Source organism: Eptesicus fuscus, chromosome 17, assembly GCF_027574615.1.
Source record: "Eptesicus fuscus isolate TK198812 chromosome 17, DD_ASM_mEF_20220401, whole genome shotgun sequence".
Classification (NCBI taxonomy): Eukaryota; Metazoa; Chordata; class Mammalia; order Chiroptera; family Vespertilionidae; genus Eptesicus; species Eptesicus fuscus.
In genome coordinates, this window is record NC_072489.1 from 38,595,746 (window position 1) to 38,617,358 (window position 21,613).

At 45.0% G+C, this 21,613-nt stretch overlaps 1 protein-coding gene across 1 annotated transcript in view; it reads left to right on the forward strand.

The window, feature by feature from the left end:
* PLCE1 (phospholipase C epsilon 1) overlaps positions 1-19,607 on the forward strand; it is a 257,012-nt gene extending 237,405 nt beyond the window's left edge. Inside the window, exons 24-32 of the mRNA XM_008144085.3 lie at positions 1,965-2,128; positions 3,385-3,646; positions 4,864-4,982; positions 7,416-7,544; positions 10,765-10,974; positions 14,438-14,596; positions 16,017-16,235; positions 16,538-16,740; positions 19,577-19,607. Coding sequence (XP_008142307.2) covers positions 1,965-2,128; positions 3,385-3,646; positions 4,864-4,982; positions 7,416-7,544; positions 10,765-10,974; positions 14,438-14,596; positions 16,017-16,235; positions 16,538-16,717 — 1,442 coding nt within the window. The 3' untranslated portion in view covers positions 16,718-16,740; positions 19,577-19,607. The remainder of the gene's footprint in view (positions 1-1,964; positions 2,129-3,384; positions 3,647-4,863; positions 4,983-7,415; positions 7,545-10,764; positions 10,975-14,437; positions 14,597-16,016; positions 16,236-16,537; positions 16,741-19,576) is intronic.
* Positions 19,608-21,613: the final 2,006 nt, after the last annotated feature.

Sequence of the window (21,613 nt, forward strand, 5' to 3'; positions counted from 1 at the left end):
CCCTGGTCGGAGCCTGTGCAGGAGGCAACCAATCAATGTGACTCTCCTCTCACATCAATGTTTCTCTCCCTGTCTCTCTCCCTCCTTTCCATTCTCCCTTAAAAAAAAAAAAATCAATGGAAAAATATCCTCGGGTGAGAATTAACAACAAAAAAAGAAAAAGTACTTAAAAGTTTGGGAAAGTACAAGGATAGACACAGACCTCCTGGGATCAGACTTCAAACCCAAATGGGTGTTGACATCATAATCATAATTTACTACCTACTGTTTATTGAGATCTCCTATGTGCCATATGTGCCGAATGCTCGGTAGACACTTGCACACATTTTCTCATTTATGACACGCCTGTGAGGTGTACCTTATGTGGCTCGGTTGTCGAGATTTGGATCAGGCTGCCGAGGTTCAAACCCCAGCATCCACCACTTAGTAACTGTGTGCCTTGGGTTCTTACACTTCTTGTGCCTCAGTTTCCTCATCTATAAAATGAGAATACCTCACTGGGAAGCACTGATGTACACAAAGTGCATGGAATGGGGCCTGGTACACAGTAAGAGCACAGTGAGGGTGAGCCGCTGTAATTTTTTGTAATATATATCCATTTCACATTCATCAACTCTGCATGAGCTAGCCTGCTTCCCTCTCTTCGCCATCCTAGCCCAGGTCTATGTTCCTCTGTCACAGGGTGGCCTGGGAAGAGAATTCTCTCTTCCTGCAGGCAAGACAGCCTCAACGAATCAGTCACATCAGGACTGGACGGGCCTGAGAGGTGGGGTCCAGGGCACTGATTTTATAGATAAGGAGACTGAGCCCACGTAGCTTTCCTATGCCTTAGACACTTACCCCAAGGATTCCTGCCTACAATCCCAGCCAACCCCACGCACACGGAAAAAAATTTACACACGAGACATGTGGAGGCCAACTTCTTATTGCTCCGTGGTGCTCACCACACTTTTCCTTGATGTCGGTCCATGTAGCAAAGTTCACTCTGCACATGGAAGGAATCTATCAGAGGGAACATTTGTCAGGTGTGCCTCATAAACCCTGTGTTCATCTGGGCAACCTTTCTACAGACTTGCGCCATCAGATGAGCATTTGTGTGTGTCAGAGCCCAAACCGGTGCGGGAGTCCAACGTTCATCGAAGAGCCGTGCCAAGGAAAAGCTGGCCACAAGCGACTGGAAGCCGTTGTGAGGGTTCCCAGGGTTTACGATGGAGGGGATGGATCATGGACATGATGTGAATCACATGTGATAATAATTTTTTTCATATTTAACTGCAATTAAAAAGAGGTAGAAGTACTGTAATTTATGGGTTGAAATTGAGATTTCATGGAAAGATATATTTTTCTGGCTCTTCTCCCAGTCTGTCTTGGATTATTAAGATTTTATCTTATATTTGCAAAGGCAAGCATTGGTCATACAGTTGTCTGCATGGTTTAGTGTTTGGGGATAAGAAAATGCCATGACTATTCCTTACTAAAATTCTGTATAAAATGAGGTATTGCAAAGATTTTTTTTTTCAGATGGATGTTGTAAATTTTGATTTGCAAAAGGAGTTTTTGAGTGGCAGAACCTGGGTGGGAGTGAGAACACTGGGCTTATCCCATAGACTGAGCCCCGAAAAGACAGGGATCTTGGTCTTGTTACCTGTTTTCTCTCTCGTGCCTAACAACCTGGCACCTAGTAGCCACTCATTCAGTCGCTTCTTCATGCTTAAGCTTAGGGAAAATTGATACAACGTTCTTTTGAACTTGACTTTTTTTAAAATACATTTTTTATTGTTGATAGTATCACAGATCTCTCCCATTCCCCACCCCCACCCCCGCCGCCCTCTTCATCCCACTCCTTCCCCCATGTCTTCCCTACCCTATTGCTCATGTCCGTGGGCTATGCATATAACATATAAGTTCTGAACTTGACATTCATAAGCAGCAGAGTAACAAGCAACGTTGACTTTGTTTTGCAGATCTCCCTTTACATTTAAACGCTGCCATGTTTGAGGCCAACGGTGGCTGTGGCTATGTGCTGAAACCCCCCGTTCTGTGGGACAGGAACTGCCCCATGTACCAGAAGTTTTCTCCCCTGGAAAGAGACCTGGACAACATGGAGCCCGCCGTCTACTCTTTGACTGTAAGTGTGGTTCTGTCTCCAGGAGATGGCAAGGTGCTTCCGCCTTCCTGAATATGCGCTGGTTTTGAATTCAGGGCATTGCAGTCCTCGTGTCACCGTTGTGTTTGTGCAGATTTCGTTCCCAAAAGGATTTCTTTACCTGTCAAAGCAGTGGCTGTGGCTGAGGTATTTGCCAGTGCCCGGTAGGTGGAGCTGTGCGTTCCCTGCTTCCCCTGCACACTGACGGTGGTGATTCTGCCTTCCAGGGCCCGCAGCACCGTCATTCTGAGTTTCTCCCATAAAAGTTGAGCTCCTTGTTAGAGCAGGTCATCTTAAACTCTAACAGGCTCTCGTAAGATCAAACGGGCATCGATATACAAATCAGTTAAATATCTTTCCTCCTTGCAGTTTAAACTTTATCATTCTTGGGCCTTTCCTTATTTCTTTTATTGCCTAATTAACCCAATGTCAAAACACCACAGACTGCCCTTAACGACAACCCCGGCAGCTCATCATTCAACTTTATTTCCCCATTCTGTCGCTACCTCTTAGCGAGCGGACAGAGAAAAAGACCTCTGGGTGGCTGATAGGAAAGAGGGACGAGGTCATCGCTACCCTCCAACCTTAGAACTTGTTCGTTTCCCTCCAAAGGAAGAATGCTAAGCAGCCTCTGATCACCCCTCTAACACCCCGGGAGAACCACTCTCGGGTTTTCCTACCACCTCTGCTGTCTCCTTCCCAAAGACCAGGGCAGGGGGCCTCCTCTGTTTGACCAGATTAGCTAGACTCGAGTAGACTTTTAACTGTTTACAGAAGGCTATGAATAAATGTTTTAAAACATTCCCTGTGACTTGCTGTAAAACTAAACCATTCAGGAAAACGGCTTTGAAGTTATAAAATATACACCTAAAACATCTTGAACAGAATGTTCACAACCATTTTGTGATTACATCCCGTAAAGTCTCCCCGTTTCCCTTTGCCTTCTTGCGAAACTTAATTTCATCTTAATTGCTTGGCTTTGAAGATACTTGAACATTTTGACAGTTGAAAAGTGACAGGTGAATGCTGGTGACAAAACAAGCTTTTCCCATGATTCCAGGCGTGTGGTTGCCTGATTGCAATCACATCCTGCTTTGGGGGTGGATTTTTTAGCAGATTTATTCACCGTGGACCTCGTCCATTCCAGAGTGTTCTTTGTGGAGGGAAGCGGTGAGGTGCAGAGGTTGCCTTTGTTTCTTTTTCATCTTCAGTGACCTGGTCCTTGCTTCCTCCCCCAGGTTGTCTCTGGCCAGAACGTGTGCCCGAGCAACAGCACAGGAAGCCCGTGCATCGAGGTCGACATCCTGGGCATGCCGCTGGACAGCTGCCACTTCCGCACGAAGCCCATCCACCGGAACACTCTGAACCCCATGTGGAACGAGCAGTTTTTCTTCCGGGTTCACTTTGAAGACCTCATTTTTCTTCGTTTTGCAGTTGTGGAAAACAACAGCTCGGCGGTCACTGCTCAGAGAATCATCCCGCTCAAGGCTCTAAAGCGAGGTAGAGTAGCATCATCGTGCTGTTAATTACTGTGGCCCAGCCGGCATGGCTCAGTGGTTGAGCGTCAGCCTATGGACCAGAAGGCCACACAGTTGGATGCTCGGTCAGGGCACATGCCCGGGTTGTGGGCTCGATCCCCAGTAGGGGGTGTGCAGAAGGCAGCCGATCACTGATTCTCTCCCATCATTGATGTTTCTATCTCTCCCTTCTCTGAAATCCATAAAAATATATTACAAAAAAAAAAAAAATAATTACTGTCGCTCAGTGACGGATGCCATAGAGCTCTTTAGACCGTTCTCTCTACTTTTGAGTGTATGTTTGAGATTTTCATTTTTAAAAAGTTGAAATAAGAGGCAGGAAAAAATAACACAAATTTGAATACTGTTTAAGTACATCTCGTAACAGGTTTTCTTTTACGTTATCCTCAAAGTCGAGGTATTCACATTTCTGAGGAAGCATGGCCTCCATTGCCACTGCTGACGTCGAGAGCTGTGGTGGTCGGCCCCCCTTCCCTCACGTCCCTGCCCAAATAACACCCACTGCACCCCTGGCACTTTTTTTTTTTTTAAAGATAACTTCACTTTTTTTTTTTATCCTCACCCAAGGATATGTTTATTGATTTGAGAGAGAGAGGAAGGGAGAGGAACATCGATGTGAGAGAGAAATATAAGTCCATCAGTTGCCTCCCATACATGCCCCAACCACACCCTGATGGGAGAGGGAACCTGCAACCTTTTGGTGCACGGGACGAGCTCCAATCAACTGAGCCACCGTGCCAGGGCCCCCTGGCACTTTCCAAGCTGAGACTGAAGTGAGCAGAGGAAACCGAGAGGAGGGCAGGAGAGGTAGTGGCTCACCGGCCGAGAGTGGAATCAGTGCCTGGCAGAAGTTCAGTGTCGGAAGCCAGGGATGGGTGCTGGGGGCAGAGCAGGGAGGATGGAGAACCCTGAGCAGAGGCGGAGCTGGTGGCTGGTGGACTGGCTTTGCTGGGGGCCTCCGGGGAGCGTCTGCGGCCGCAGCTGTTGTTCCACTTATTTATGCATTCATTGGTTAGATTCTTGCATGTGCCCTGACCCGGGATCGAACCCGCAACCTTGGAGTATCGGGACTATCCTCTAACCAACTGAGCTACCCAGCCAGGGCCTCTACCTACCATTTTGTGGCAGAGCTCCGCAGTGCATGGCTAACAGGCTTTTCCCAATTCTGCGTCATTCCAGGATATCGACATCTTCAGCTGCGAAACCTCCACAATGAAGTCTTGGAAATCTCTAGTTTATTCATAAACAGCAGAAGGATGGAAGAAATCTCCTCCGGCAGTTCCGTGCCAGCCTCTCTGGTAATTAAGCTCTGTTTCACTCAGCATGTTTGTGGGGATGGCTCTGCTGGAGGTAGGCTTGCTCAGGATACAGGAAAGTGATCATTCCACAGGTAGCTGTGGAAATAATAATAATAATGGCTGGCATTGGCACTTCTAAGCACTTTACATATATATGAATTCACCTAATCCTCTCAATAACTTTTTTATAAAAGAGCTTTGAGTATGGTCTCCGTTTTACAGATGAGGAAGGTAAGAGCTAAGTACCTCGGAGGTCACACAGCTATAAACCCAAGTTCACCTAGTGCTAAAGCCCATACTCTTTTTGTTTTTTTGTGTTTGGTGTGGGGTTTTTTTAATGTTTTTATTGATTCTTAGAGTGGAAGGGATAGGGAGAGAGAGATAGAAACATTGATGAGAGAGACATCAATCGGCTGCCTCCTGCATGCTTCTTACTAGGGATCGAGCCTGCAACCCGGGCAGGTACCCCTGACCAGGAATTGAACCCAGGACCTCTTGGTCCATTGGGACGATGCTTAATCCATTGAGCTACAGCAACCGGGCCAAAGCCCATACTCTCTTTTTTTTTTTTTTTCTAATATATTTTATTGATTTTTTACAGAGAGGAAGGGAGAGAGATAGAGAGTTAGAAACATCGATGAGAGAGAAACATCGATCAGCTGCCTCCTGCACACCCCCTACTGGGGATGTGCCTGCAACCAAGGTACATGCCCTTGACCGGAATCGAACTGGAAACCCTTCAGTCCGCAGGCCGACACTCTATCCACTGAGCCAGACCGGTTAGGGCCCATACTCTTAATATGAGCCAAAAATAACATGTGGGGAAGAAATTAATTAAGCAAACCTGCTAGGAAGCATTCAGTTACCCTAGAAACTTTATGTTAGACCAGAAAAATCTTCTGCTTCTTCAGTGGTCCAGGGGTGGATGCCAGGTGAGCAGGGTTGGGGTGGCAGCCAGGTGCTGCTGTTGATACATAACTGCCCCCTGGCAATTGGGGAGGTACGGAATCTGCACTCGTGGGGATGAGGAAGGTACACGGCAGACAAAAGGCGCCATCACTGCAGAATCAGTGTTTTAACAAGTTCCCCAGGTGAGGGTCTTGCCCATTGAGGTTAGAGAACCATAGGACTTGCGCTCACTCCAGTAATCCAGGGTTGATGACTAAACCAAGCGACCCCACTTTAATAAACTGGTTCATTCCATTATGCTTGCTCTTTAAAAATTAGTTTAAAGGCTGTTCATCAATTCCCTCTTTACACACTTAACAGCCTGATCACTGTCGTATCAACCTTACACTTTAGCGTAGTCCTGACAACCCCTGGAAAGGCACCTTCTATGCTCTCGGTGGCGCTGACTTGACCACCGCCACTGCTCGCATTAAATAGCCGCTCCTCTTCTCCGCTCCTCTTTCCCTCCCCTTAGTTTCTTCTCTCTCTGTCTCCGACCTTGTTTCCCTAGCTTCTCCGCCTTTTCCCTTCAATGTGTGGCCAAAGTTAAAAACAGCACTTTGGCCAAAGTGGAGGGAGGTATTGCCTGCCTGCCTTGTGCAGAGGACTGGGAACCAGGGACTGGGCTGCCTGGCACCTAAGAGCAAGAACCAGATGCTTTCAGAAGGCAAGGCAGGGCTTCCTGCACGGTCCCGGCTTGGTCGCCCTCAGTACCTGTCAGAGCTGCAGGTGCCGCACGTGCCATGCAAGAGCCGTTTTTCCTCACAATACTTCTTTTTTAAAAAAAAATATATATTTTATTGATTTTCTACAGAGAGGAAGGGATCCTCACAATACTTCCGCTGACACCAAATGTGTCGTGTCTTTTCCAACGTTGCTTCTCCAGCTCCCCGGCACCAGCTGGCCGACCTACTTTCAGTTCAGTGCTGACACTCTCTACTGGAGTCAGCATCAGACCCTACAAGTTAAAGGCTCAGTCCTGCAACCTTACCCACATTTCACATGCCAGTTGCAGGTCCCTCCTCCGGTTCCGTAATTTGCTCAAACGACTCTCACAGAACTTAGGAAAGTGCTTTACTTACTAGAATATTTCATTTATCATCTTACCATCCAAAATTCTAGTCCAGTGCCCTCAAGAGAGATGGAACTCAATAACACTGTTGGATGTCAATTCAGAAATAAGGACTAAAGTACATTTTAGATGATATCGGTTCCATACTTAGGCTGGAAAGAGATAGTGTTTTGTGAAATAAATTAGTAGTTTGGTGGTGTGCTGCTACACATCCTCACTAGGCTGTTAAAGAAGATGCACCATCGCTTCTTCAACCACAAAACGATGGGTCAGGGTGTGAGGGATGCTAGAATGGCTCTGTACTGACATGTCCCTGTAAACACCTCTAAGAATGAGCACCTCGGTGATGAACATAGCCTAGAATTTGCATCAGAATGAGAATGAATGAGAAACCATGTGATCTTCCTTGACAGATGTTTAGCACAGAAGAAAGAAAATGTCTGCAGACTCACAGAGTCACGGTGCATGGGGTCCCAGGTCCGGAGCCCTTCACTGTTTTCTCTATAAATGGAGGCACCAAGGCAAAGCAGCTTCTCCAGCAAGTAAGTGCACTGAGCCTGCGTGTGTGTGACTAGATACACACAACTACACAAAAGTCCACGTTGATGATTTGCCTTTTGATTATTTGTGATATCCAACATTGAGATCTGCCCTACAAGTGACCTGAGAGGTCTTGGTACCTTTAAACAATCTACCTTATCCTGTAGAGAGGAATTTCTAAGACTTCTTCAGCCACATAAAGAACACTGGGCTCTAGAAGAATAAAGACCAGGATGAGTGGCTCTTCAACCTTGTGTACTGTTTCCCTCTGAGCCTAGATTCAAGCCTCATAGTCCCTCTTAATGCAGAGCTTACTAATCGACCAGAATTTGCACACGAACTGATTAAAGTCTGCTTGTCATTCTAGGAGTTGGGTCAAATTCTTAGAGCATCAGGATGGACCATATAGGCCAAGACATCTTCTGCCCCTCCAGCCTCAGCCCTCCATTTGCATGTTGATCAACCACCTTGTCCCCCTTCCCCTGGCACTCGATCATGACCTTTAAAGTTATACCCCTCTAGTGGTACGAAGAGGCATGGAGGTCCCAAAACAAGAGGATGAGAGCCTGTTAACCCAACTCCCGTAGCAGAACTGGCCAAAGTCCCCTCTTGCTGGGCTTCTGCCCTGGATCCCTGGGGGTCTTGGTGGCCTTGTGCCGGCAGAGACAATGCCCCTCGGGAGGACTTGTAAGAGGGAGAGCCAGACACAAGGAGCAGCATCCTGGGAGGGAGGCAGCCCCTCAGAAGGGCAAGGCAGGCCCATGTGCAACTCCTGTTCTCTTCTCACTAGAAGCACCACTCCTGTGCTTCACTCTCTGTCTCCAACATGCCCCCTAGTATCCTTGCAGACTCTTTCATCCTCAGCCCATTTCAGAATCCCTTCTTCTCCTTGGAGGTAGGCCGAGGGGAGCTGTGACCAAGGGACCAACTGTGGAGCCCCCTCTGAAGTTAGGGCACATGACGAACTGCCACTGCGATCATGAAATGGTTGGGGCTTAAAAACCCATTGAACCACACATACTAAGTGTTAATAAGTAGTTCGGTCCTTTGAGGGGAAGTCTCTATGGACAGGCCAACTTTCCCCCAAGATCTTATAATTGACTTAGACTCAGAGAAAACAGCTCCCTTGTCAAATGTCATAGACTCTCTAACAGAAACTATTCCCAAGTTGGGGTTGTTTTGGGAGTTTTGTTTTTTAAATCAATCAGTCTATGAACTTTAGTGTCTGCTGTCGCAAAGCACTGTTGGGGTTTTGGGGACTCTATAAAATATGAAGTTATAAAGCAAGGAGACATTTCCAGGGACCACCCATAAAAAGCAGCCCATTGCTTTATTGGCCCCCCCCCCCCCCCCCATAAAGCAGCACTGAGGAGGGAGGGACTGCTCCCGGCTCCTAGGACCTTGCGTCCTGAATTGTTCCTGTGGTGGTTGTTGCCTTGCCCCCGGGAATCCAGAACCCAGCACCCGTTCCCAACCAAGGGCTCGGGGGAAGGGAGCAGCCTTTCTGAGACTCTTCTGCCCCCTCCATCCTCAGTTCATGCTGTTCCTCCAAGTGAGACGCAGCAGCAACAGGTGTTGAGGAGAAAGGTGTTGGCTTCACCAGGCCCGATGGTGGCAGCCTTCTCTTGGCACCCACTTTGCGTTGAGCCTTTTGTCAGGAACCTGTACAATGTGAGTGTGAAAGGGTTCGTCAGCAAGAGGAACTGCAGCCATGGCTCAAGGCTATTGAGGTCTCATGCTGTGCCCACGCTCTGCTTTTTTTTTTTTTTTTTTTTTTAATATATTTTAATTGATTTTTTGCAGAGAGGAAGGGAGAGGGATAAAGAGTTAGAAACATTGATGAGAGAGAAACACCGACCAGCTGCCTCCTGCACACTCCCCACTGGGTATGTGCCCGCAACCAAGGTACATGCCCCTGACCGGAATCGAACCTGGGACCCTTGAGTCCACAGGCCAATGCTTTATCCACTGAGCCAAACCAGTTAGGGCCACGCTCTGCTTTATAGACAGTGTCTCAATCATACAACAAATCATAAAATTAAGAGGTTGTACTGTGGAAGCAGAAAAGTAATTTTCCTCCCACCTCCTAAGTTCTCCTGGCTGGACCAATAATCAAATTAACATAAGAACGATTAACAGGAGAAAATAACCAATCTTATCATGTATGCACACACGGGGGTTCTATAAAAATATGAGACCAGAGGACAGAGGGGACAGTGAGGTTTATATGCCATCGTGAGCTAAGGAGAAGGAGGGTTGAAGTTTGGGATTTCAAAGGGCAGGAGGGCAATCCACATGGAGATGGAAAAGCCAGTGTTTGATAGAGAAATGTTTGCTGGGCCATCTTTACCAATGGGACACAGCGGACTTGCTAGGCTCCTCCCCATCACACCTCGTTCATATTAAACTGTAGTTATCTACGCTGATACCTTCCTCCTGGAGCACAGCCTCTATCTAAATTCTTTTAGGCAGTAAGGGGGACGGTTGAAGGTTCTCTCTGAGTTTTTTTTTGTTTCATTTCTTGAAAATAACCAGTCTAAAATAATCAGTATCCCAAAAATCACATTTGGGGGAGGCGCATTCTGCTTCCCCTCAGTACTCTTCCTGTTCCCCCTTTATTGAGTGGGAACTGAATCTCTAACGGGTTAAATATCCTGCCCAACACCTCGCAGCCAGTAGTATTGAAGGCGGACCTCGGACTCAGTCTGCCTGGCTCTCCAGCCTTGTCTGGGTCACGCTGTTTGACTGCCCGGGTCAGTAGCCAACAAAGAAAACGGGCCTCTAGACACACAGCTAAGACTTCATTGGAAGGAGAATTCCCAGGAACGTGGGTCAGAATAGAGTCAACAACGATGGAGAGATTGTTCTTGGTAAAAGCTGGACTGGGTTCCTTATCCTTGGTCCCCTGTGTTGCAAGATTACAAAGAGGTAAATTCGTAGATTTACAAACCTAAAGTTTTTCATTCGGTAGGAGCTCTCACTCCAGCAAGTGGGGAAAATAGTTACGCTGTCTGGGGATGATGAGTACATTGTGTTGTTGCCCAGAATGCACATAAACAATTCTTTTTGGGCTTGAGAGGATTCTTAGACCTTCCAAAGAGAATTATGCAACACTCCAGAGTAGGTTTCGCTTATAAATTACACATCAAAGCTGGGCCCCATGAAAACAGGCTTGTTTTGAATTACAGTTTTTTGCTAAATGTGCCTTTGCTTTATCTTTAGATTCTGACCACTGAACAAGACACCAAACCTATTGCCGCAGACTACTTTTTGATGGAAGAAAAATATTTTATATCTAAAGAAAAGAATGAATGCAGAAAACAACCATTCCAGAGGGCCATTGGTCCCGAGGAGGAGATCGTGCAGATTTTAAGCAGCTGGTTTCCAGAAGAGGGCTATGTTGGCAGGATTGTCTTAAAAACCCAGCAGGAAGTAAGTGTGTCTGGGTGCAGCCTACACGGTAACAGCTCTGTGTGTAATTCACCACCCGCCACTGGCCAACTCCCTCAAAATCAGAATTTCTTCTAATTCCCACTTGATTTCTATTCTTCTTCTGAAGTATATGTGGAAAAATGAGTTTATTCTTTTGCACATCTTCAGAATGTTATCTCTAAGTTACAGAAATTCAGCCTAAAGGTCATCCCTTCTAAAACAAAGCGAGCAAGCACTCAGTGGATTCCTTATGCATGTCGTCAGCTGTTTCGTCGGCTGTTTTATTTGTATGTGTGAGAAGACATTGTCATGGGGGTCACAGAACTGGGTAATTCGAGGCCTGTAGGCATTGTTCTACATTTCGGGGTTGGTTGTGTTCCTATTAGTGCCTATTAAAGTTGTAGCTAATAAATGGCTCAGCACTTATAACTAAAACAACAGTAATTTTTTTAAAAAAATATATTCTGTAACTTCACATAAAGTAAGAATAATCTCTCAGCTTTGATCAGAACTCGTACTAAATATCATTATGTTCACTGATACTCCCGCGATAGTTCCCGAGAAGGAAACAGCACAGCTCCAACTCCAGGCTGGTTGGCTTCTGTTGGGGTTTGTTGATGGACCCCTTTTTTTTCTTTTTCTTTTTTCCCTGAATAAACCGATAGAAGCCCAGTAACTTCCTGCCCGGTGCACAAAATTCGTGCACGGGTAGGGTCCCTGGGCCTGGCCAGCAATCAGGGTCGATCAGAGCCTTCCTTCTGGCTGCCGGCTGGGGCCTTCCTTCATTTTGTGCCACCCCCTGGTGATCAGCGCACATCATAGTGAGCAATCGAACTCCCAGTCTCCCAGTCGAACTCCCAAGGGGACACTTTGCATATTAGCCTTTTATATATATAGATGTCATATGAAATACCACCTACCCCCACTTTCCAATTGGTTAGATATATCATAATCAATGCCATCACATATCATGCAGCAAAATCTCTAGGAATTAACAAAATGTAATGGCCACAGTCTTTGAAGTGGAGGAAAAGAGTTGTAGAACAGTATATGTAGTAAAGGACAATCTCATTTTAGGTAATAAACATAGACAATAACTCTCCCCACCAGCCCTTAATAGAATGAATGGAGTCCAAAAACTTTAGTCATGTAAATTTCATGACTGCAAGGTTAATGCAATGATTGGGGCAAGCCTGTGTGGGTGGTTGGCAAATCCTTTCTGGTCCTGGCTATAGTTTGGCGCCATCTGGTGGCAGTTACCCATTTGATTTTAATATTCATGGGGACAATTCTGGGTCCTGTGTGGCTGATTTTAACTTCCAGGATAGTGACAGTGTTCTTGGGTTCTGGCCAGTTAGCACCATTTCAGTGGCCTGGTCTGAGGAGATTCGGCTTGGAGAGTGCTGGGGGTCAGGGAACTCCATGCCAAACCCTCCCTCCCGGAGATGGGTTGCCTACTGTTACTTGCTTTGCCTCGCCTTCCCCTCCCTGCAGCTCCCTGCAGAAGATAACTGTAAACTACCCTCTTTGTTAGTGGGACTAACAAAGAACAGGAGTCATTTGACAATAATATTATATTTAAACTCACATAATTCCAGGGTTTCCGTCTATCTGTCTATTCACATATACAAAAATATATTTGTATAGCCATAGCAGATGTTTAGAACATATGACCTAACAACAGTGCTTTTTTGTGGGTTTTGTGGAAAATGAGATGGGAGAGAGAAGGAAAAAGGGTGACAGTGGGAAAAGTTTGCCTTTTTATTGCTGTTTTTCTCTACTATAGATGTATCTAACTATATAGGTAATATATATAACTAGAGGCCCGGTGCACGAAATTCATGCATGGGGGTGTGTGTCCCTCAGCCCAGCCTGCACCCTCTCCAATCTGGGATCCCTCTCACAATCCAGGACTGCTGGCTCCCAACTGCTCGCCTGCCTGCCTTCCTGATTGCCCCTAACCGCTTCTGCCTGCCAGCCTGATCACCCCCTAAACACTCCCCTGACAGACTGATTGATGCCTAACTGCTCCCCTGCCAGCCTGTTTGCCCCTAACTGCCCTCCCCTGCAGGCCTGGTCCCCCAAACTGCCCTCCCTTGCAGGCCTGGTCCCTCCCAACTGCCCTCCCCTGCTGGCCATCTTGTGGCAGTCATCTTGTGTTCACATGGGGGCAGCCATCTTGTGTGTTGGAGTGATGGTAAATTTGCATATTACTCTTTTATTAGATAGGATAGAGGTCTGGTGCACGGGTGGGGGGCAGCTGTTTTGCCCTAAAGGGTGTTCCGAATCAGGATGGGGGGTTCCCTTGGGGCATAGGGTGGCCTGGGCGAGGGGCCTGTGGTGGTTTGCAGGCCGGCCACACCCCCCGACGACCCAAGCAGAGGCCCTGGTATCTGGGATTTATTTATCTTCTATAATTGAAACTGTAGCCTTGAGCGGAGCCAAGCCTTCTGCTTGCTCTGAGGCTGCAGCCATTTTTGTTGGGATTTATTTATCTTCTATAATTGAAACTTTGTAGCCTGAGTGGAGGCCTGGGCGGGCCAGGGTGTGCGGAAAGCTTGGCTTCCTCCATTGCCAGGGAAACCCAAGCCTCCTGCTCGCTCCATGGCCGCAGCCATCTTGGTTGGGTTAATTTGCTTACTCGCTCCTGATTGGCTGGTGGGCGTGGCTTGTGGGTGTCATGGAGTGATGGTTAGTTTGCATATAACTCTTTTATTAGATAGGATTATATATGTAAAATTCACTGGAAGGCAATTTGCCAAAAGCCAATCAACCTGATAACTATCATGAGTATTGAGTATTTTGTTGATATTCATGTTTTTTTAAGAAATCAAATCTTCATTTTTATTTTATTATATTTTTAATTTTTATTTTTTAATTACAGTTTATTTTCAATGTTATTTTATATTACTTTCAGGTGTGCAGCATAGTTGTTAGACAATCATATACTTTACAAAGTGTCGATAGTCATTTCAGTGTGACTTACCTCCAGCCATCGTTTCCACCTTTCACTGTGATTTTGTTCATTTAAGCTGAATGTCAGTTTCACGCTTCACATTTTAGATGTCTAGCATTTCTTAAATGCTCACGTTCTATGCGAGAGTGGGGGGGCTTTCTCTCATTTGGCTTTTGGTAATTGGCAAAATGGTATATTGTCTTTTTACAAACTTACCTACAGTTGACTTGGGCTCCTAATCCACAGCTAATAGGAGCAGATCTACTAGCTTGTTCTGGGACAGACCTTATCAGTCTGTCTACCTCAGCAGAAACAGTACTTTTTTTTTGTCTAAGACATGTATGTCCTTCTAGAATAATTTATGAAATATTAACTAGCATATCAACTAGGAAGCTAAGAAGTTATTGCCACATTACCATGATGCATTTCACATTTTTGTTCAAAGTTTCTTTCCTTACTCTACAACATCTCACCATTTACTCACTCTTTTCTTCTCTTTTAACATAGAACCTGGAAGAGAAAAGCATTGTTCAAGATGACAGAGAGGTGATCTTGAGCTCGGAGGAGGAGAGTTTCTTTGTCCAAGTGCATGACGTTTCTCCAGAGCAGCCGCGGACCGTCATCAAAGCGCCGCGCGTCAGCACCGCACAGGATGTCATTCAGCAGGTGGGAGCCCTCCCCCACCTCAGGCCTGTCCTCCGTGTACATTTATTGGGACAAGTCAGATGCCAGCCCATTCTATGAATGAAGTTCCTAGACCAGTGGAGACCTACAAAGGGAGAGTGGGAAATAATAGTTCGTTCCTTCAACAGATACTTACCTAGTATCTACCATGAGTCAGGCCCTGGGTGAAGCACTGGTGATAATGTTGTAGGATGTGGCTCTGCAGAGTAATAATTTCATTGTCCTAGAAATGCCGAAGCTAATACCAAATGGCCATTGTCAGAGGGCAAGTAGAAGGCCTACTCTGACCCTCTCCCACCTCTAGGTCATGCTTCCCTGTGTCCATGGTTTCAGAAACTGTATTTCCTTCCTTTAAAGCCTTGTCATGGTTTGCATTCATCAAACACCCTTGAGAAGTAGGATAGTATAATGGTGGACGGCACAGGCTCTGGGTTAAAAAGCTTGAGGTTCCAACCCCAGCTCTACCTCTTACTAGCTCTGAGATCTTGGGCAAGTTATTTAACCGTCTGTGCCTTAGTTACAGGCAGTTATGCTTAAAAAAGACACTCTGATTTGTAGCATTTGTTGATTTCTGTTGTGTGAAAGCTCCCACCATGTCTGATTTTACTAGCCTGTTCCATTTGGCTCCAATATACCACCATGTGGTAAGTTACCACTTAGATAACATGGTGATAGCATAATAGTATTTTGCTGACAGAGTTGTTGTGAAGATTAAGTCAGTAATATATGTAAACTGTACAATGTCTAGCACATGGCAAGCACGATTTAAGTGCTACTCGCTATTATTGCCTGGTAATTTGGTTGGTATAGACTTTGAACTTAGCTTCTTTTGTTGACCTTTGTGCCCCCAAAGTATCTGGGACATAGTAGGCCCTCACTAAACACTTGATGACTGAATAAATGCATAAATGAAAGATAATCTTGCACGAAATGAGAAGTGAGACCAACTAAGTTCTAAAATGCCTTAACATCCAAGAGTCTGTGGTGAAGAGGCAGCCCAGGGGGACAGGGAGACGTCTGAGGGCCAGGGTTCTGTCCCTCACTGTCGCACGACCTTCATGTCTAGGAGCTTTGGTTTCATGCACACAGTCTGTTTCCAGTCTTTATTCTATTGCTTCTTTGCTGCTCATCCTCTGGAATCTGCATAAGCTCCTTGTCTGAAAGGGGGGCGGGGGAAATACTGACTAAACATGGAGTGTCGTGAAGCTGAACCATAATGTGGGAAAGCCTGTCATACGCTACAGCGACACAAACGGAAAGTGAGGAGTAGGATAACATGATCTGAAAGAGCCCCGTCGTCTCTGAAAGCCTGTGACGGTTTGCCACCTTCGAGTCTCATTCATAATGAATGCAGGAGTTAGAGACACCGTCCTTATCCAGTTGATCGTAACTTACCTTTCAGACCTTATGCAAAGCCAAGTACTCCTACAGCATCCTGAGCAACCCCAACCCGAACGACTATGTGCTTTTGGAAGAGGTGGTGAAAGACACAGCCAACAAGAAGTCTTCTACCCCCAAGTCCTCCCAGCGGGTCCTTTTGGATCAGGAGTGTGTGTTTCAAGCCCAAAGCAAGTGGAAAGGTGCAGGAAAATTCATCCTTAAGCTAAAGGAGCAGGTGCAGGTAAACTTCAAGGTTATTTTACTCTTTTCACCAGTTACTTGATATTCATAACTAATTCGTAATCAAACTTGGGAGATAGCAAAATCTAGGAGAAAGTCAAGAAATTTACGGGGAGAAGGTTGTTTGGCTTTGTTTTCACTGCAGGGAAAGAAATGTGTTCCCCTCTGTGGTTAAGCAATCCTGAGAGGGAAGGCCCTCGGTCATAGACGGGGAAGAGAGGAGGGCCCTTTCTGATATACTGCCACGTGATTGAGGATGCCAGCTTTAACTTAACACCAATGGAGGGTTCTTTCTTTCCATAGGCATCCCGAGAAGACAAGAGAAAAGGCATTTCTTTTGCAAGTGAATTCAAGAAGTTCACCAAGTCAACTAAACAGCCCCGCGGACTCACATCACCTTCTCAGGTCTTGGCCTCAGAAAGCGTCCAAAACAAAGAGGAGAGACCTGTGGGTGGCAGTGACGCGATGGACTATCGACAGTGACCACTGGCAGCAAGTTTCACCAGGTACACTCCGTCTTTGCACCATTCTGAACCAGGGGCCCACTCACACTACTTTGTAAGGCATAATCTGTACTGAATCTTTTATCTTTTCCAAAAGGAGGTGCCCCCTGCAGGAGGGAGGAATGGTACCACAAGGGGAAAAGGGCTCTGAAGATATACGTACCTTCAGAAATTATCATTGTAGACTGCCTTTAAAAAAAAAAAGAAAAAAATATATATATATTGATTTCAGAGAGGAACGGAGGAGAGAGAGAGAGAAACATCAATGAGAGAGATACATTGATTGGCTGCCTCCTGCACGCCCCCTTTTGGGGAATCAAGCTTGCAACTTAGGCATGTGCCCTGACCGGGAATCAAACCTGGGACCTCTTGGTCCATGGGACGACACTCAATCCACTAAGCTACACCAGCCGGGCAGACCTCCTTATTTTATATAGAACTCAACAAAGGGTCTAAGAGGACAGTCAATTTTCCCAAACTACATTAGCCATGTTTCATCAGACATAGAATTGTTTTAATTATTGGCCACTCAGACACTCTTGAGGGGCTGCTGTGAGTCATTCAGCTTTCCTTCCTTTGGCTGTCTAGTTTTATGTTATTCTAATTGAGGTTTGATTTGACCTCAACAAACTCAACTTCTTCTGCCTCATTTAAAAACTTAAACTCTGGCATTCGGGATGTGATGATTAAAAAGAAAGCAAAATAACATAACGGCCTCCATCTTGCAACGGCAGTAAATTACACCATTGGTTGCCAGCAAACTGTGTGGTATTCACACGCAGAGTACCTTTCATTCTATCTTAAAACAAATTATTTCTATGGAACCTGAATTTTTTTTAAAAAGAAGCATATGAGGAAACCAAACATAGAGTTCTTCTCTTAGCTTAGTTTCCTCATGAACCAAAGGGATTGTCAAAGCCCACTGCTCACCTGTTGGGTTGTGGTTCTCAGAGTTAAAATTCACCAGAGACCACATGAAGGCACTGCTGCTTGTACCGCCAGGCTCCCTCATCCGTCTCCATCACAATCAGGACCTTCTTATATTAAATTGTAGGCGCTCACAGTTGGCCTCTCGAGACAAGGACAACTTTGATGTGTAACAGCCCAAAAGAAAGCCTGACACAGGGAGCCCATGTTTCTACATTTAAGGACCAACTCCTACAATAATTGGTGCCTCGTACCACTTACAAAGCTCTTTTGAAATCACAGACAAGGCCAAATACAGGAAACCTCTCCCTCCGGAACATCTGCCTACCCTGCTATTCCCAGGGAGTCGGGATTGTTCCCGTTAAGCAAAGACTCATTGGGAAGAGATCTCAGAAGGATGGCAGCAGTCCGTATCACATAGCGTCAGATAACGGCGGATGTGCACAGAACAGTAAAGCTCTGGGCTGTCCCATTTCCTGTTGAGATATCCCAATTGTTTAAAAGTTCCGGACTCACTTCCTTTTCTGTCATAATCAGCGCCAAGTGAGCTTTAGGACTAAAGCACCGGTGTTGAACCTCCCCAACTTTTAGAAAGTGACTCACTGTGGTAGTGGGTCTTTGAGCAGGCCCTAAAGACAGATCAAAATTTAAAATACTGGGCCCTGGCCAGTTGCTCGGTTGGTCGTGATGCACCAAGGTTGCGGGTTCGATCCTTTGTCAGGGCACACACAAGAATCAACCAGCTAAATTACACTCTGCACATAAGAGCCGTCATGCTACAAGATTACATTAAGTACCTAAGGATACAACGCCACTAGAAATTTGACTTAAAAATGACGTGCTTGGCCGATCAATGATTCTCTCTCATCGTTGATGTTTCTATCTCCCTCTCCCTTCCTCTCTGAAATCAATATTCAAAAATGCCATGCTTGCATTCTAGCAGGTTTGGCTCAGTGGATAGAGCCCCAACCTGCGGACCAAGGGGTCCCAGGTTCAATTCTGGTCAAGGGTGGGTACTCGGTTGCAGGCTCCTCCCCAGCCCAGGCCCTGGTCGGGGTGTGGGCAGGAGGCAACCAATCGATGTGTTTCACATTGATATTTCTCTCTCTTTCCCTTTCTCTTCCACTCTCTCTAAATATCAATCGAAAAATATTCTCGGGTGAGATTTTTAAAAAAATGATGTGCTTGCTATAATGAGCTTTACTAATTGCTCCTATTTTAGGAGTAGGGAGGGTGGTGGTTTAGATCAATGTCTTTGGACTCCGTTTTCAGCAGACATTCAGATCATTCAGTTGACTGCAGCTTTGCTTGAACTTGGGGAAGCTTCTCTTTAAAACCTGCCGTCGGTGCCCCCATGGGAATCTGTGTCCCACGTCATGAACTCCTTTTCAAATGGTGCTTCCAAGCAAGAGCACTTGTGAAAAAGAAAGGGCCTTTCTGTCTATTCTCATCAGAAAACAAGCTTCGTATTTTCAGTGCGTTCTGCTGACATGTTTCATGTTTGTCCTGAAATTTTCCTCTCTCAAGTGTCAAGAGTTACCCCTTAACAAATACTCTGAGAATTTTTAAACGAGTAATTATTTACCTTACTCTTATCCGAAGTAATAAATACAGTTGTTGAAGGAATTTCACCTTTTAAAAAAAGTTGAACAGTTTGATTGTGATTTAAAAAAAAAAAGAAAGAAAAATCTTTCTGAAGAATATGGCGCTCCGAGACAGAAAAAGTCTCCTGTCCCACCTCCCGGGGGCATCACGTTATAACACTGAGTGCATCAGACGTGGTCTCCCCCCCAAACACAGCCACCAGAGCCGCGGGTTTCTGTTGAACACTGCACGCTTGCTGCACTGTAAATGCTTCTGCCCCTCCGTTTACAATATAGTTACTAACACGCCTCTGGATGCAACTTCACAGGTGAAGACCTTTTGACAAGAAGTTAAAATAAAGTCAAGAATGAGCGTGGTGGGAAAATATACATTTTCCTTGCTTTCATTCAACTTAAACTGGAAACTGATGATTTCTGGACCGAAGCTTTCATCACACACGATGTGAGGTCCACACGGAGGACAAGCGAAATGGCACAGGGCTGGCTACCAACCATTTTCCTGATGAGTGAAGCAAAGAAGCCCAGGAGATAGTCGTTTTAGAAATGTCAACAGTTGTTAAAAAGGAAAACAAACAAACAAACCATGACTAAGCTTGCAATAACTGACTGAGAACGGGGGTCAGCAAACTTTATCTGCAAAGGGCCATATAGTAAATATGTTGAGCTCTATGGGCCATATGGTCTCTGTTGCAACAACGTAGCTTGGCTGAAATCATGCAAAAGTAGCCATAGGCAATACATCCACGAATGAGGGTGGCTGGGCTCCAGGAACACTATTTACAGACACTGAAATGAATTTCATGTAATTTCATATGTCACAAATGTTCCTCTTTTGTTTTTTCTCAATCACTTAAAAATGTAAAAGCTATTCAAGAGCCGTACAAAAACAGGTGGCCGGCTGGATTGGGCCCCAGGCCATAGTTTGCTGAACTTGGAAAACTGGGAACAAGAGGCGCGGAGGTCTGAAAACAAGCAAGCTAGTGTAGTCATGCATTTTATGCCTGAGAATTGGAAGCTTGGGGGCATTGCAAATGTAAATATGTCCTATAAGATTCATTGAAGAGGAATTCAACTTAGTTTCCACAGTGTACCATAATGTACTCTTCTTTAGGCTTGCTTTTTACATATAGAATGATGTTGGGTTTTTTAAAAGTTTATTGCTTGTATATTCACAGATTATTCCACTTTTAGTTTTCACAGAATTTATTTAGAATGATGTGTAATTTAATATCTACTGAGTTGTGACGTCTTATGAAGAAACTTAACCATTTTTTAAAGCAAGAGTAGATTGAGTTGGTGTTTAAATTTATTTATTTTGCAAGGTTTGTACTGACACTGTACTTACATATTTATTATACATAGCTTTCTTGATATCGCTTATGAATTAGAAATATTAGTGAATCTATCTCACTATTTGAAGACAAACCTCCTAAAGAGAAAATGTATGCTCTGAATACCTGAAGTAGTCCCGAATTTCATGTTTAAAAAGCTTCATTTTCCTTTCTGATTAACTGAAGAGCTATTGACCCACATCATACTTGCCACTTAATGTAAATTATTTTTAAAACCTTGCTGTATAAAACTATCATGTAAGTGTAAAGGTTGCTTATTCTTGGTGTGGAGCAAATTACAACTTTTAAAATGAAATGTGTGTCCCTCTAAAGTAAAATCCAAATTTTATCTTTCTATTGATACTAAAATTTGACATTTTTCTTCAAATTATAAAACACACTAAAAACCCTAAACTTTGCTTTGAGGATTTTTTTAGCCCATTATGAAAAATAATAAAACAACCTCAAATCCTTCACATATTCTAGAAACAGAAGTGTTAAAAATATACTGTACAGCTTTCATGTTATGGGCTGTTCTTACTGACTGAGCCGTCACATCAGCAGAACCTCGTCTGCTGGTCGGCAGAATTCAGGCTGTTGCAGTTTGATGTCGTTTGCGCAGACGTACAGGTTTCTTTTTAAATCAAATAATCAGTCTATAACAAATGCACAGTGCTGCCCGTTTTTTTAAATATTCCAGAAATATTTTATCAAGCTTCTATAAATTAATAGGCGTTTTTCCCCTCTGGTTCGGCTTCCCATTTATTGAAAACTGAGTTACTGGCCTCACTGGCTAGAGTTGAATAAAACGGCAGAGTAATAAAATGAGAAGCAAAACTAGTCTCCCTAGGTTTCCTATTTGGCCTTGACTCTCTTTAAGCACCACCCCACCCCAGTCCACAACCTTTAACATAGTTGATTTGGCGGCGGCACAAAATCGGACACTCCATGAGACTGAGCACGAGACTGGGTTCCAGCCAGAGAGTGAACCGGCCTAGGGCCTGTGCTGCAATT